The sequence below is a fragment of the Hordeum vulgare genome, chromosome 1H (assembly GCF_904849725.1).
Source record: "Hordeum vulgare subsp. vulgare chromosome 1H, MorexV3_pseudomolecules_assembly, whole genome shotgun sequence".
NCBI lineage: Eukaryota > Viridiplantae > Streptophyta > Magnoliopsida > Poales > Poaceae > Hordeum > Hordeum vulgare.
This window is the reverse complement of record NC_058518.1, coordinates 308,437,855-308,454,053: the sequence shown is the minus strand read 5'-3', so window position 1 is coordinate 308,454,053 and position 16,199 is coordinate 308,437,855. Positions and strand designations below refer to the sequence as shown.

Here is a 16,199-nt window from a genome sequence, read left to right as displayed (position 1 = left end):
CGGCAGGTCAATCCCCTGCGTAAAACCAACGAAAGTGTGGCGTGTCCTGACCTGACATTTGGCTGGTTGCGCAAACCGATCCGGCTCAACGATGTCGGTGAAGGTGTTCGGCTCAGGTACGGGAGCCCCAAACTTGCCAATGAGGGCATGGATCTTGCCGAAGGGGACCCTGTACCTAGATTCGATCGAATCAGCGTCACCCCCCACTGAGAGTTGTCGATGTAGTACTTTCCGCGGCGACTCTTAGTCATGAGGACGACCGCGTAGCTCCCAAACCCTGGAAGGGCTCCCTTTGAGAACTCAACTCCACCGTGCGCTAGCCTAAGGTGGGCGCCAACTGTCGTGGTTTTGTCACGGCAGATGTCCTCGTGAAAGGACTTAGTGATGGAGCTATCGCACCTTGGTGGCAACTCAAAGGGGTTGAGCGGAAGTGAGACTCGGGTTTACCCAGGTTTGGCCCCTCCGATCGAGGTAAAAGCCTATGTCCTGATTTGTGTATATTTGATGCTGGAATTGATTACAAGGGTGCGTAACTCGCCTGACCTAGCTCTCGATGGATTGTAACTTAATCTTTCTACCCTAGAGACTCGCCTTTTATATAGGTCGAGGCCCTAAGTTTACAGGAGTCCAGGTCACATCATGAATCGTGACCTGATATATCTCTAACCGACCGTGTCTCTCAAGCAAGGAAACCTCCAGCGAGTCATCCTATTCTTGGGTCTTGAGTCGCCTCGGGGCTCATGGGCTGAACCGACCCTCTCTCCAAAGATCACCATACGCCTCCTGGTTCTTGGGCCTTGAGTCGCCATGAACCTGGCCCGACCCAATAGGGCGGTCACATGGCGGGTAATATCCCCAACACTAGCCCTCTCCATTTTTCCCTCCTCTCCTCCCTCTCGCACCGCCAGAAACGAAGCAGAGCTCTCCAGCGCCATCGATGGGCTCGGATGAGCTCGACGCCAGCATCAGTTCGTCCCCTTCCTCCTCTTCGACAACGCCAGGAGCTTGGGGGGTCGCGTGTGTTCCATTCCCGAAGTGTTCGTGCGACGGGAGCAGCCACCTCGACGCCTCGGCACGACCCCTTCTTCTTCCACTCCGGTGAGCGTCGACAGAAGCTGATCCCTGACGATCCCCTCCGTCGAGTAGGCCGGGACCCCTTCTGTGCCCCCTAGGTGAGCATGCGCCCCATTCCCCTCCGTCTTTTTCTGGTTCTCTCTTCGTGGTCGTCGCGCTCTGTTGCCATGCGTATCTGGTGAGAGAGCAGAGCAGAGCCTTGCAGCAGCGCGTAGCTTCAGTAGATGCAGGTGCAGCGCGTACAGCAGAGCAACACCGACGCGTTCAGCGTCAACAGTAGTCTAGTAACAGAGAGGCAGCCTCCCCCTTAGTGGCTTCGCTAGCCTGTGTGTGCGTATGTGTGTGCGAGACGTGCAGCTCCGGCGAGTTGCGTCAGCGCCTCTATGCTTCGGCACAGGAAGGCGTGTTCCCCTCTGGCAACACAGCGTTGCTTCACCCTAGCGCCTAGGGTTCGAGTCCCCGTGCGCCCCTTTTGTTTTTTTGGTGTTTTTATTTGATTGCAAGTGCTAGCTTACCTAGCGTGGTGCCTTTGTTAGAGCAGCTACCGAGTGCTAGCCCAGTGGTAGCAGTGTGTGTGTGAGTATTTGAGGTCAGGGGGAGCACATGTTTTTTTGTGAGCATATCCAGTATGTGTGCTGTGTAGAGTAGGTAGTGTGTGAGTGGATGACATTGGGCCATAGGGGCCCACATGTCATCTAGTGAGGGGGCCCAGGCCACTGCCAGGTGGGTCCCTCTCCTTGTCATATTTTTTATTGTTGTGCATTTCCTTGTGCTAAATAGGAACAATTCCATTTCTGGAAATGTCCAGATATGGACTTGCCAAATTGGGCAGGCCCAAGAACAACCCTGTTCTGAATATGTTGAAGTTAGATGTGTGACCATTTTTCCTTCATTGTTTGTGATGTTTTTGTGAATGTAACATGGGCAATATGATATATGGATTTGGGGTAGAAAATTCCAATGAATCGAATGGTGTTGTTGGTTTATAATTCTGAGCATTTATGTAGAAAGTCCCCTTGTGGTGAGGTGGCAATAGTTTTATCGGTGTAGGGTGGTTCATGTGCATGTTTACAAGTTGTGCTTGCTTGCATCATTATGTCTGTGGCATCATCTTCTTGCTGGTATTTATTTCCTGCTTGGTTTCCTTTGGGTAGCTATTGTGATCGGAAACGAGTTCGAAGAGTCTGGTGAGTTTGTGCAGGAAGATCAGGATCAGTTCCACTCTGAAGAAATCACAGGCAAGATGATCGTGACCTTGACACCTTTTCTAGCTTTGTTTTTCTTAGTGCTACGTTTCTTTTGTCACATCTTCGTTGCCTACCACATGATATATAGGCCATCAAACATTGCCATGAAACCTCAAACACCTCCCCTCCTAGCAAATATTAGTTGGCTAAGTTAGGCTTGCTCAACCACTAATTTGTTAGCGTTGCTAGTTGGAGGTGCCAGCTGGTCCATATGATAACATGGGCACTTGATATCACCATATTAATTGCTATTTAATTAATGCACCTATATACTTGGTAAATAACAAAAGGCCTAGCCTTTTGTCGGGTGATTTGTTCCGTTGTTGCCGCCTTAGTTTCGGCTACCGTTGTTTTATTGCATAACTGAGCGCTCCTAACACATTCGGGGTTGTTATGAGGAACCCCTCGATAAATCGTATAGTGTTAAGACTTGTCTGGCAGGACCCAACTTTGGTGTTAATTGCTAATAACTTAATGATTAAAAGCATAGGGAATAGCTAACCCGAGGAATCTAATCAACCCCCAGGCCAGTGCTCCTCATGAGCTTTGGTCCAAACTAGAGCCACTTGCGGGGGCCACCCGGGGCAACTCGGGGATTTCTATCCGTCCACTGTATGTACTGCTCATCCGTCGTGTCCAGAGAATGAGATACGAGGCTCCTATCGGGATCGTCGACACATCAGTAGGTCTTGCCGGACTTGTCTTACCTTTACGATATATCTTGCGCATTGGGATTCCAATGAGACTTTGGGTCTTCTCAGAGTTGAGGTTTTCCTCTAAGGAATCCAACGAGTTCTTAGCCCAATTCTTTTGGGACCTATTCACAGTCTTTTCCAATATTAATTTTATTTCTCTATTGGTTAGCTCTACTCGACCACTAGATTGAGGATGATAGGGAGATGCAATTCTATGGTTAACATCATATCTAGCAAGCAACTTACGAAAAGCACCATGAATAAAGTGTGGACATCCATCAATCATTAAGTATCTAAGGACTCCAAAACATGGGAAAAGAACTTCCTTAAGCATTTTAATAGATGTGTTATGATCAACACTGTTGGTTGGAATAGCCTCTACCCATTTATTGACATGATCAACAACAACCAAAATATGTGTATACCCAATAGAGAGAAGGAACATGTGTCATATAATCAGGTCCCCAAACATCAAATGGTTTAATAACAAGTGAATTATTCAAAGGAATTTCTTGACGTCTACTAATATTACCAATTCTTTAACATTCATCATAGGAGAGGTCAAACTTACGAGCATATTTAAAAAGAGTAGGCCAATAAAATCCAGACTATAATACCTTGTGTGCAGTTCCATCTCCCGCATGGTATCCTTCATAAGCCTCGGAGTGACACTTCTGAAGGATTTGTTCCTCTTCATGCTCAGGTATACAACGTCTAATAATACCATCTACTCCCTCTTTATAAAGATGTGGGTCATCCCAAAAGTAATGTCTTAAATCAAAGAATAATTTTTTCTTTCGCTGATAGGTGAAACTAGGTGGTATGTATTTAGCAACAATGTAATTAACATAAACAGAAAACCATGATGTGTTATGAGAAACATTGACCACAGCTAATTTTTCATCATGGAAGCTATCATCAATAGGTAGTGGGTCATCAAGAACATTTTCTAACCTAGACAAGTTATCAGCTACAAGGTTCTCAACTCCTTTCCTATCAATGATATGCAAATCAAATTCTTGTAGCAAAAGAACCCACCTAATAATTCTAGGCTTAACATCTTTATTTTCCATAAGATATTTAATAGCAGCATGATCAGTGTGAACAATTACTTTAGAATCAACATTGTAAGATCTGAATTTATCACAAGCAAATACAACTGCTAAGAATTCTTTTTCAGTGGTAGCATAATTTCTCTCAGCACTGTGTAGAGTATTACTAGCATAATGGATAACGTTCAATTTCTTATCAACTCTTTGTCCTAGAACTGCACCAACAACATAATCACTAGCATCACGAATAATTCCCAAAGCTAGGTTTCAATCAGGTGGTTGAACAATAGGTGCAGAAGTTAAAGCTTTCCTAAGTGTTTCAAAGGCTTCTACCCAATCATCATAAAAAATGGAAGGAACATCCTTTTGTAATAAATTGGTAAGAGGTCTAGAAATTTTAGAGAAGTCTTTAATAAACCTCCTATAGAAAACAACATGACCAAGGAAACTACAGATACCTATAATATCTTTAGGACATGGCATCTTCTCAATTGCATCAACTTTATCCTTATCCACCTCAATACCTCATTCAGAAATTTTATGACCCAAGACAATACCTTCATTTACCATAAAGTGGCACTTCTCCGAATTCGAGACAAGGTTAGTTTGCTCACATCTCTACAAAACTCGATCAAGGTTGCTTAACAAATCATCAAAAGAAGTTTCATAAATGGAAAAATCATCCATGAAAACCTCAACAATCTTTTCACAGAAGTAAGAGAATATAGCAGTCATACATCTTTGAAAGGTAGAAGGTGCATTGCATAATCCAAAAGGCATACGTCTATAAGCATACATTCCAAAAGGACAAGTAAAGGTGGTTTTCTCTTGCTCAGGTTGTGACACATGTATTCGAGAAAAACCAGAATAGCCATCTAGAAAGAAAAAATGTGTGTGCTTTAATAGTCTTTCTAGAATTTGGTCTATGAAAGGTGAAGGATAATTATCTTTTCTAGTAGCTTTGTTTAAACTAGCGGGGCTACCCGCGCATTTGCGCGGCTAGATATTTATTATGATTAGATTTTCTTTGACTTTTGACTTAATTTATGCATTTAACATCGTAATGTGATATTTTAGCATTCATTAAATATTTTAACATGCAAATATTTTTTCTTTGTATGTGTTCATTTTTCCTATTATACGGAAAATTATATATGATATATTTATTGTAAAGATTTGTAATGTATTTGTGAGTGTTTTAGAAGGTATTTTTTACGAACCAATATATAGTTGGATGGTGGTATCCCTAGTCTATAGGTTTAAGTTCTAGACTTGACATTGGTGATCTCAATTTGCTAGATTTGTTTTAGGCCTTCCGACATGTGGGTTCAGTTGGAGAAGTTTTCTTGTCGACTACGAATGCGTCTGTGGCGACTTTGTCAATATGAAAATGATTTTTCGATTCAGTTTCTCGAAAGTGCTCATAGATGTAGGGCATGCGTGTGTTCGATCATAGGAACGACTGTATGTTCGTATGTATGAGCATCTACATTTGTATTGATTAGAACATTACTGTATGCTTTTTATATAATTTCAAACAAAATCTTAATATGAAGTTATGTTTTAAAGATCTATACATGCGATTATTTAAATTTTATTCCATGCATACTTTGTTCTTAGATTGGATCAAAATATATTTAAAAAATGATTGGACCAAAAATTAGGGTGTGCTTTGACCATGCTATTTTTCACCAAGCGAAGATGTTTTCTTTGTATGTTTTGTCTTACTTAACAATTATTTGCTAGATCTTTCGTCCATTTATTTGTATGAAATTATGAAGCGAAATGGACCCAATCGTATAAGAAATTTAAATTAAAGTTGCATCTTCATTTTTTCATCCCTCTCAGTTTAGTCAAACCAATGTAGAACGCGCTTAATTAAAAAAATATTGTATAACGTGCTTCTCAATTTCCCATCCCACCATTTTATTTTTGTGAGAAGAAATGTGCACGTTTTTCTTTTCTCTTGAAGGGATGTACACCGCTTTTGTAAAGTGGAAAAAAAACATTTCCTTTCTTCTTCGCCTTTGAAGGGAATTGAAAGAAATCGAGGCAGCCAGTCCATGGGTGATTCTACCCCAAATCTGAGTGCCCTGCCCGTCCATGGAGCGATGCTGTACCAAATTGCTAGCGGAAAAAGAAACTGATGCTGCCGCCCCAAATTTGAGTGCCCTCCCGTCCATGGGGAGATGTTGTACCAAATTGTAAGTGTTGTTGTTGTACCAGATTGATTTGCTTGCCCATCCATGGCCAAATCTTGGAGGAGGTGACGTTTGTGGCCAGTTTTTGCCGAGGGCAGGACATGCGCTGCGGATCAGGTCTTGCCCACCAGCGAGGCCGTCCATTGGCGCTTGGACATATAGTTTTGTGATTTGGTTGAGGGGCCATCTTCTGTGTGTTGTTCCTGTCGTCTTAGGCTGCAGACGTACTGACAGGTATGAATCCCTTTGTGCTATCCCATTTGCCTCTTGCTTTGCATAATGTGCATCATAATTTCATTAACATATTTTTTCTGTTGAATTAAATTTGGATATTTGGCTATACGTTTTCCAAAATTAGAAGCTTTCACAGATTATGCGTTGTAATTTCATCCCAGATTAGAAATTGTTTAGTAAAATATCCATGCGACAACCACGCTCAAGATTGAATAAAGAAGATATTGAAATCTCCATGCTGCATGCACTTTTTGATGGAGCTAATTCAACGGAGATTGAGATTTGGGGACTATTCATTAGAGGAATTAAAATTAGGATTGTGATCTTCTAGAAGTAATTGGTACTGGAGATATGATGGTACATTCAATAGATTTTGTATCCATTGCGAAATGAAAAATGTACGATCTGTATTTTTTGCTCTAAAAATTTACTTCTCGAAGTTTATAGAAACATTATTGTAGAAAGAAATTATCTGTACAAACATGAAAGAGTCAGTTCACGGTTACAGAACTGATGAACAGAAATTTGTATGTTTACTGAAAGAGAAAAGATCCGTATGTACACATACATAGAGTAGGCTAATGCCTTTTTTTAGAGGGACAAATAGAGTAGATATGGGGACTTGGAAACTATCCGTGAGAGAGATTTGATTGTTGAGTGTGAGAGATTAGTAATGCCTATTTAGGCGTAATTAATTGGTGAACTTTCTCTAGAATGTTAAAAGATTTGGATTTTGATATTATTCGTTAATAGATTTTATTGTTGTTGATCGTGGCTTTGTAGGTGGAATCCATTGGTGATTTCATTGTTTCATCTGCTGATATTTATTGTGTTAAAAACATTCAAGGATAAATAACTAATTAAAAATTAATATTTTGAGGAAAGATCAAACATATATATATAGTTGTCGAGCAAGTACATATGTTGTTGATTATGTATGGTAAGGTTGTCTGTGACTATATAATCATACATGAATTGTCTAGCGAGAATTATAGTTTTATAGACTTGATCAACTGCACAGTCAGTCAAAATATCTCTTTGTAGACAATATTCTTTGCGACATCTTCAGTTGGACACTCTTCGTCATCAATCAGCACCTTCAATCCTTCTTTGTTTGTCACTCTTGATAGTGCGACATATAGTTGTCCATGGCAGAACACTTGCTTAGGCAAATATATGCCTACCTTGTTTAAGGACTGACCTTGGCTCTTGTTTATCGTCATCGCGAAGCACGCTGATAATGGATATTGCCTTCTTTTCAGTACGAATGGCCATTTTGAGTCACTTGGTGACATGATGATTCGAGGTATGTATACCTTGTCGCCGACGTGTGTTCCTGTGATTATTTGTGTCTCGATGTATTTGTTTCCAAGTTGTGTAATTGTCATTCTTGTACCATTGCATAAACCTGCTGCTTGGTTGATGTTGCGTAGTAGCATTACCGGCAAACCCACCTTCAGTGTTAACTTATGGTCTGGGATTCCTGGGGATGTCAAGGTGTTGAGGAACTCAGTAGGCTGCATGTTCATCATGATGTTGGTGTTTGTCGTGGCCTTGCACACTGTGTCCAGGCTTAGGTATGTGACATCTTCACCTTGTATTTGGCTCATTATGTGGTCGTTTATCTCCTTGACGGTATCATTTCTTGGACATAATATTGCTCTTTCTTCTAGGTAATCCCGCTCATGGTATTTTTGCAGTAAGTTTGGGTATATGCTTTTGACGATTTGTTCCTTACGATTTTCTCCTTTCTCTAGCAGTAGGTCCTTTGGTATTTTTATCCAATCCTCTCCTTCATCTGATGTTGTTTTCCCATCGCCAATCTGTAGTATCCACTCTGCAAATTCAGCTACTTTTTACTTTTGTATTGGATCATCCGACAAACACTTCAGCCGCATGTTTTGTGTTAACTCAAATATTTCAAAGTGTTTCCACAGATATGACCTTTTGATTGAAGCATTAACTATCTGCTCTCTCCTTCCTTTGGTTATAACTGGCAGGATTTGTCTGAAGTCGCCTCCTAGTATAACTGTCATTCCACCAAATGGCTTTTCATTGCTGTTTTCATTAGTGAACCTGAGAATATCTCTAAGGCTTTTGTCTAGTGCCTCAAAGCAGTGTTTCTTTGCCATAGGAGCTTCGTCCCACAATATAAGTGATGTCTTCTTTAGCAATTCAGCCAAATGCGACCCTTGTTTTATTTCACACGTTGATTCTTCAGTGATATTAAGTGGAATGCGGAACCTTGAGTGTGTCGTTCTCCCACCTTGGAGAAGCAACGCTGCAATGCCACATGATGCTACTGCAAGCACTATCTTCCCCTCTGACCTTAGCTTTGTCGTTATTGCTTTCCATAGATAGGTTTTTCCTGTGCCACCGTAGCCTTCGAGAAATATCTGCTTTCCTTGTCCTCTGTCGACTGATTCCATAACTGCATCATAGGCTTTTTTCTGGTCTTGGTTAAGATTGTTTAGTATGATATTGTGCTCATCCTTGAGTTTGTCCATGTCGTAGTTGACCTCTTCGTTTATTAGCCTATTCCCAAGTTCGTCTAGCTCTGCGGCATTTTAGTAGTTCTATGTCTGGATAGTCCTTTAGTGACTTTCCTACTTGCCTCATCAGTTTTTCTATCTCAATCAAACCATAGGCTTTTTTCTGTGTGTTTGTGAGCCGAAGTGCCGGAAAGTTTAGAATAGTCCTTCTTTTGTATTGCATATCTTCACACAGCGCCTCCCATGTTGAATCCCACAGTATCTTTGGGTTTGTGACTTCGCAATGGGACAATATGGTGGTGAATAACTGACGCAGTTGTGTTCCGGATGCCCAACTTGATGCTTCATTGATACAGTCAATCCACTCAGTGTCATCATCGAGAAATCCGAGGGCTTGGCATGCTGATTTGTATGTTGGGTGAGTGACTCCATCAACGGTCCTAATGTCCTCAAATGATCTGCATCCTTTCTTGGTGTTTAGAAGCATCCTCATATGGTATCGCTCTCCACTTGCGGGATGTGCATAATAGATTCTTCCAATTGCGTAGTCCCTTTTTCGCCTTTGCCAAGTTTTTGTTTCGCTTTTCCATACAAACTTTGTAGGGAATTCTGCGTAAGTCAATTCTTTCCCTAGCTCGTATATTTTATTTGCCTCCATCCACTGAGTGAACTTGGTAATTTTAGATCCTTCCCTTGTTACTATCTTTTCAAGGTCAGTGGAGTCTGGAAAAACGACTTGCTGCTCATTTCAAGATGGAAAGGTAGTCTCTCAACTGCTGGATCACGATACTGAAGATCAAACTGAAATATCCTCCAACATGCTTCTGATGTTGATATGTATCTTATCTCTAGGTATTTCTTGATCTCGTCAGTTTCGTTTGCCGTGCCCCTTTCCTTGAGCAAGGCTGTAACATGGTCATCGTCTTTATGGATATACTTGAATAGGTACTTGATTGATCTGGACCTATTGCACCACTCGACATTTATATGAGCTTGAAATTTGACCAGAAGATTCCGGTTGTATGGCACGACAAATCTGTTGTCGAGCATCACTCCTCCATTTTTGATCTGCCTTCCGTCATCCCTCCTTTTATATACTGGAAACCCATCCTCGTCAATGGTAGTACTGACATTGTATCTTTTTGGGAAATGCTTGGTGCATCTATGGTCCACCATGCATGGTGAGTTTTTCTTAGCCTCTCCGCACGGGCCATGCATCATGAAGTTCTCAACAGCTTCAAATGCCTCCGGATCCTCATCCTTGTTTGGGATCTCAGCGCTTATTATTTTGTCGATTTGCGGTGGTTCTGGGTACTTGTCTTTATCCTTAAAAAATATTAGTATGTGGGCATGTGGGAGTCCTCTCTTCTGGAATTCTATTGTGTAGATGACTGCAGTTGATTAATAGTTTGTCAGATTTAGCTAAAACTGGAATGCATGTTACTGAAGAGGTAGAGTCTGACCGACTATAAGATGATGCATGTTACTAAAAAGGAAGAGTCATGAAAGAGTAAAGATTGATAGTCGATGGACTTACTTGCAACTGTTTCTCCAAAGTACTTTTTTTCTTTTATGTCTCTCATTAGCTCCTTTAGTTTGATCATAAATACCCTGTCAACAATATCTGGCCGATCGGCTGGCTTTTGGCCACCTCCCGCTTCATCTAGCATGTATTGGATCTCAGGCCACTTTGCATTGCATGTGAATGTTATAAATAGGTCTGGGTATCCAGCCCAACAACATATTGCAAAGGCATCTTGCAAGTATTGTGCCTTATTTCTTCTACCACCTGTAAAAGATGAAGGCACAATTATCCTCTTTCCAACTTGCTCTGTTCTTGTGTCCCCTCGCTCAATTGCGTCCTGCAATCCACTGTAAAGTTCAGTTCATAGCTTTCCTTGATTGTGTCGGATCCAGTTTAGTCTATTTTCCTCGATACATGTGTATACATCCACCCAAAATTGCAGTGACAGATGCCCAGATTTGAGTAGTAACATTCCTTGATCGGGATGTTGTTGTAGGTAGAATGCATAGTAGTCCAATAACGTTACGTATTTCCTGCTATTTGCACCTCCTTTTGTTTTCTTGTACGGTATCTCAAGTTTAAAACCATCTTCTCCATATGGGAACAACAACGGATATTGCATGGACATGAATTTCGGGTGGATCTCTGATATCCTTTGCGGCTCCATATTTTTGTACTCAACAACAATGTCACGTCCTTCACTCTCTCCGGTTGGATCTCTTACTACCAATGCTGCAACTTCAGATGCAGATGGAAGGTTGTGTGTTCCGTTCCTTTTGCCTAGCATCCGAAGTGTGTAATCATGGTAGTCTCCTTCCTGGAATCTATCTCTTGCCATTCTGAATGTTTTTGCGAGGATGTTATTGTCGTCGAGCATTACTTTCAGTTCTTTGACGATGTTGGGGTCCACTGTTGATTTACTATCATTGCATCTTGACGCACTTATCCTATTATCCACCTCATTTTCTGTATTATAGATGTACAGCTGTGCGAACCGAGGTTTGTCTGTACCTTCAGGTAAAAGAGTTCCTATATGGTGGTAGTTCTGTCCATGCAAACGAAAAACATAAGGTCCTTTGCTAGTGTTTATTTCCTTGTCCACAACTCCTCCCATCGATGTGAATGAGAACATTGAGTTGTATGACCTTATATTTTCTTTGAAGTTTACTGAATCCTGCCCTTCACTTCTTAAGAGGTTTCTGAGGTATGGTGGAGGTTCTCTTAGTGGCGGCAGATCGATTTTCCCCTGTTTGCAGCATATTCCAAAAGTGGGTGTCGTAGTTCCTTTGTTTGAATTTAATCTTTCTTCACACCATAGCAATGCTTTGCAATATTGGCATTTGTATATCGGTCTTCCGAAGTTCCACGGTTTGCTATTTGCACTTGTCGAGGTTCTGGTTCTGTTATTGTCTCCAACATTTGCTCTAATGTTGTGTTTGTTGGTATCTCTTCTTCCCCGCTTCAATTCCTTATCTTCTTCAGCATTAGCCTTTCTCAATCGTTCAGGATCCTCTGTGTTTGTATTTCTTCTTCCCTTTGCAGTCCTTGTCCGCTTTGTACTCCTTGAGTTTAAAGGTTGTTCTTTTTTTTCTTTTTGTATGGTGAGCTGCTGGGGCTGACATATGCTGTACTCCCATCTCTGCAAATGTGATTTTGTCAGTGTGTATAGATTTTTCTTAACATAGTATCATGTAATATGATTTATGTTGTACTTAATAGTGTTTTGCCGTTGCAGATATGCAAGTGCATTTGTAGATGTAAGAGACTACTAATGGATGTGTCACATACAGTACAACTGGAGATCAATGTTGTTTATCTGACAAGGCACCATAAATCAATAATTGTTCAACCGTGTTTCTCTTTTCATAGATTTCACAGAACTATCATGGTAGTATCAGGATGCATTGAAAAATGCTTTATAGTTCAGTATCAGAAGAGTTTTGAGATAGAAGATTATAAGCAAAGTTTTTATTTCGAAACGGAGGCAAAAGCTTTGCCTCATCTCATTATAAGCAAAGTTGAGCTGAGATCAAAATGCAGGCACACACATGAAGAATTGCATGTGGATATTACCCGAGGTTGATGGTGCTGATGTCGTGTCTTCAACTTGTTGGACGTTTCTTTGTGCTTTCGATCGTTTGGGCGTCGCAGGCGTATATTGGATGCAAGTTGCTGGAGTTGTTGCCATGCCTTCAATTTGCCGGCCGTCTCTTTGTATTTTATCGCCCTGACATCTTGAAAAAGGAGCTATTAAGAAAGTGCATCATGGGTCAATTATGAACGTCTGTCTTATAAAATTATGCTTGAAATTATGTGATATAAGGAGAAAGGATGAGTGTGTGACCATACCTCTTGTTTGTTTTCTGAGACTATGATCTAGCAATTTGACTAATGTGTCTTCACGTAGGGATTTATATTATGTAGATTACCTGAGGGCAAAGGTTTTATAAGAATATGTTAGCTGATAATAAAAAATTAAAAATAATGCGTGTATTAAAAAGAGGAAATATATAATACACAGAAGCCCTTGCCTGTTTAGTCGTCGAGTTGCTTCGAGTTCGAGAAGTCGTATCAGTCGGCGATGAGGCTTGTTGTGCTAGTAGGGCGTGGTGTGATACACGCTATATAATGATATAGCTAGTTGTTTTCCTAGAGCGTACGATTAGGAATCATCAGATGTTTCTCTAGAGCGTACGATTAGGAATCTTGTAGTGAGTCGAAATCGGACAATACAATACGTATTGTTTTTAAGGAAATTTAGATGGACTAAACAGTAGTTAGGCCTGCACTACTTTGGGCCTGGCCGTATTTTATTTGCACTTCAACGCTCCTGCTGCAGTGCTGTGCTGTCAAAATAAAGAAAGAAAGGAAAATTTAACCTACGCACGCGGCATCGCTGCTTTCTCGTGCGGCGGCTCGCATCACGCGGGAGGCTGGACAGGTACCTGAGTTATGTTGTATTAAGTACTTTTTCTGTGCTACTAGGATGCATGCCGCGGTGGTACAGTGTGCTCCAATGCACTACGGTACTCTAAAGCGATGAGCTATTAGTATGCTAATTTTTCTTTTAACATGAGCACGTCCGATTTAAAAAGCCTTTGTACTCTTGGTAAGACCTATAAACTGATAATGAATTTCTATAATTTAGCGACGACAGTGGTACGTCTTTAACTCGCTACAGTGCTTGTAGTCATTGTGATGATCTACGGATATGGATGTATTTTTTTAATCCTGGTGTTATTTGTACACCTTGACAACTGATAAATAAATAGAAAGTTTTTCTCGGAAAACAAAGGCTTCCTGTGACTAGTTTGACAACTACTCACTTCATTTCATAAGATAAGAGCATTTTTGACATCAGTGTGGTGTTAAAAACGCTCTTATATTATAAAACTAAGTGAGTACATACCTAAATCTCACAAGTAAGCATGTTAAATTTTCCGGTATGTAATTTGGTAATTACATATCTAAATCCAACAACTAAGCATGTTAAACTTTTTAATAACTAATTTAGCAATTACATACCTAAATCCGACAACTAAGCATGTTAAATTTTACGGTAACTATTTTGATAATTACATACCTAAATCTCACAACTAATCATGTTAAACTTTCAGGTAACTAATTTGGAAGTTACATACTTAAATCCGACAACTAAACATATTAAACTTTGGGCAACTAAATACTTTCTATTCTCGTGAAGTATATTTATATCTTGGTAACCAAGTACTCATAATCTGGCAGTTAAAGCATGCTTGAAATCCGACAACTAAGTACTTGTGATCTGTCAACTAAGCTGTTTAAAATCTGCAACTTATTGTTTGTAATCTGACAAGTAAATAATTATAAATCTGAAAATTGAGTGTTCGTAATCTGGCAATCGAGTAATTTGAAATTGAACGTTCAAGTGCTTGATTGATGCTTGGAAGAATTACATGTAGATCTGCAAGAAGAAGTTGGAAGGTAAAAAAAGTGCATTAGAAGTTCGTCACTCGTGAAAGCGACATATGTGCACAACAGGAACCCATCTTAGTGGGTAGTAGCGCGAGTTTTCCTTATCACGAGGTGGACCCATGCATGTCTGAGCCTGATTACCGTACGTGGTTACCAGCTGCCGCACGGGCGCCGCTACCTAGCAGTGTCCTACATAAAAAGTTTCAGAATTTTTTTGACTCATTTCAATATGTTTAAAACAAAAATGGGAAATTATAAAAAGAAGCGCCGCATCATAGCTTTCTCATGCAGTGGCTCCATGCGCATGCAAAAATCTTTCACCACATGCTTACATCATCGCATTAAATGCCTTTTTAAATTTTAGAAATGATTTATCTCACAGATTAATAATTTGATTGGAGATCCGTCTTCACCGTTAGGTTCGTCTCGACGAGACATTCAAAATAAGATCTCATGTTGACATGTTTTACTGATCTTTTTTCGCCGTTCCTAGTTGCTACATTTATGTCATCATAGTTGTCATCTTACGAGTGTATAGTTGTCACAAAAATTATACATAATTATCAGGGCAATAATTTTATACTTGTTAAGCATTGCAATGTTATGTGAAGCTAAAAGTGGGTATTAGAGCACTAACAATAAACAAGTAAATGTATGAACTAGCACAAGTACAATGAATCAAGTTTTTTAGTGGGGTATATCGACATTCATAAGCCTGATAATCAAGTTGATTTAATGTGAAAACTATGTGACAAATAATGCGACAAGTAAGAGATAATAATCTGGCAAGTACCGATGAAAATAAAAGTTATCAAAACGTAGCAACATGGTATCTAGTTTTGAAGATCTCGTCACGAAAAAGTCAATGGTGAAAGCGGATCATTAATTGAGATAACGGTTTGAAAGATAAATCTTTTTAAATGCACTATAAGAAAAGAATATTTAATGATGTCATGCTTGTGCAATATTGCATGCATGCAAATAATTGATGGAAGGAAGCCGCCGCATGGGAAAACTTATGTGCGGCGCCGCTCCCTAGTTAAGTCCAAGAAAGAAAGCATCCTCACTTCACCGCTTAACTTTTTGACTTCATATCAATGGACTGTTCTTCTTCCACATAGTTCTTGTAAAGGGATATTCTTCGGCATGAGCAAATCGCATCTGATTAGCTTTCGGCGACCTGCTAAGCTCAGATTATCACTCGATCCGCTGAATATCTTGCGCCAAGGAGGGCACGCGATGGCGCGGCCGCACAACGACGCCGGCACAGGCGAGCTACCGTGAGGTCAACCAAGAAGCCGTTGACCTGGATGGAGCAGCGCGACCCATCAGCGCCGTAAGTAGCAGCGCAGGTTTGGCCTTCAACTATTTTCAGCTAGGTATGCTTCTAGCAAAAATACATTTTGTGTGAGAAAATAATTTTGGTCGGATTAATTGAGGGTTAGTGAAAAAAATAAATTAAGCTTTTGGTATGCGAGTCACCATCATACGCTTTCGACAGCTTTAAATTTCATTGTGGCTTCACATGGATCAATTCACACTCGAAGCTACGATTTTGATTTTTTTTCATAGTATTCCAGATGGATTTGCAACTAAATCTTTTTATATACTGTCGAGCATTCGTTCTCATATATTCTAGGCTAAATATATACAAATATTGTTTTGACAAATGTTGTAAGCACATCAGATCTTTGACCAACCACGCAAATGCAATTCTAATTCTGA

General features: G+C 40.4%; 1 protein-coding gene across 8 annotated transcripts; it reads left to right on the top strand.

The window, feature by feature from the left end:
* Positions 1 to 6,053: 6,053 nt before the first annotated feature.
* LOC123432763 lies at positions 6,054 to 12,868 on the top strand. 8 transcript variants are annotated; one of them, XM_045115415.1, is made up of 5 exons: positions 6,054 to 6,272; positions 6,352 to 6,503; positions 7,766 to 8,080; positions 9,708 to 9,756; positions 9,848 to 12,868. In XM_045115415.1, the coding sequence occupies exons 1-5, from the start codon at positions 6,258 to 6,260 to the stop codon at positions 9,938 to 9,940; spliced, it is 624 nt and encodes a 207-aa protein (XP_044971350.1). In that variant the 5' UTR covers positions 6,054 to 6,257; the 3' UTR covers positions 9,941 to 12,868. The 8 variants fall into 8 exon arrangements, 4 of the variants coding, with proteins under 4 accessions (XP_044971350.1, XP_044971349.1, XP_044971351.1 ...); XM_045115414.1 differs by having other exon boundaries at positions 9,708 to 9,847; positions 9,941 to 12,868; XR_006624395.1 differs by having other exon boundaries at positions 6,368 to 6,503; positions 7,766 to 7,809; positions 7,937 to 8,080; positions 9,708 to 12,868.
* Positions 12,869 to 16,199: the final 3,331 nt, after the last annotated feature.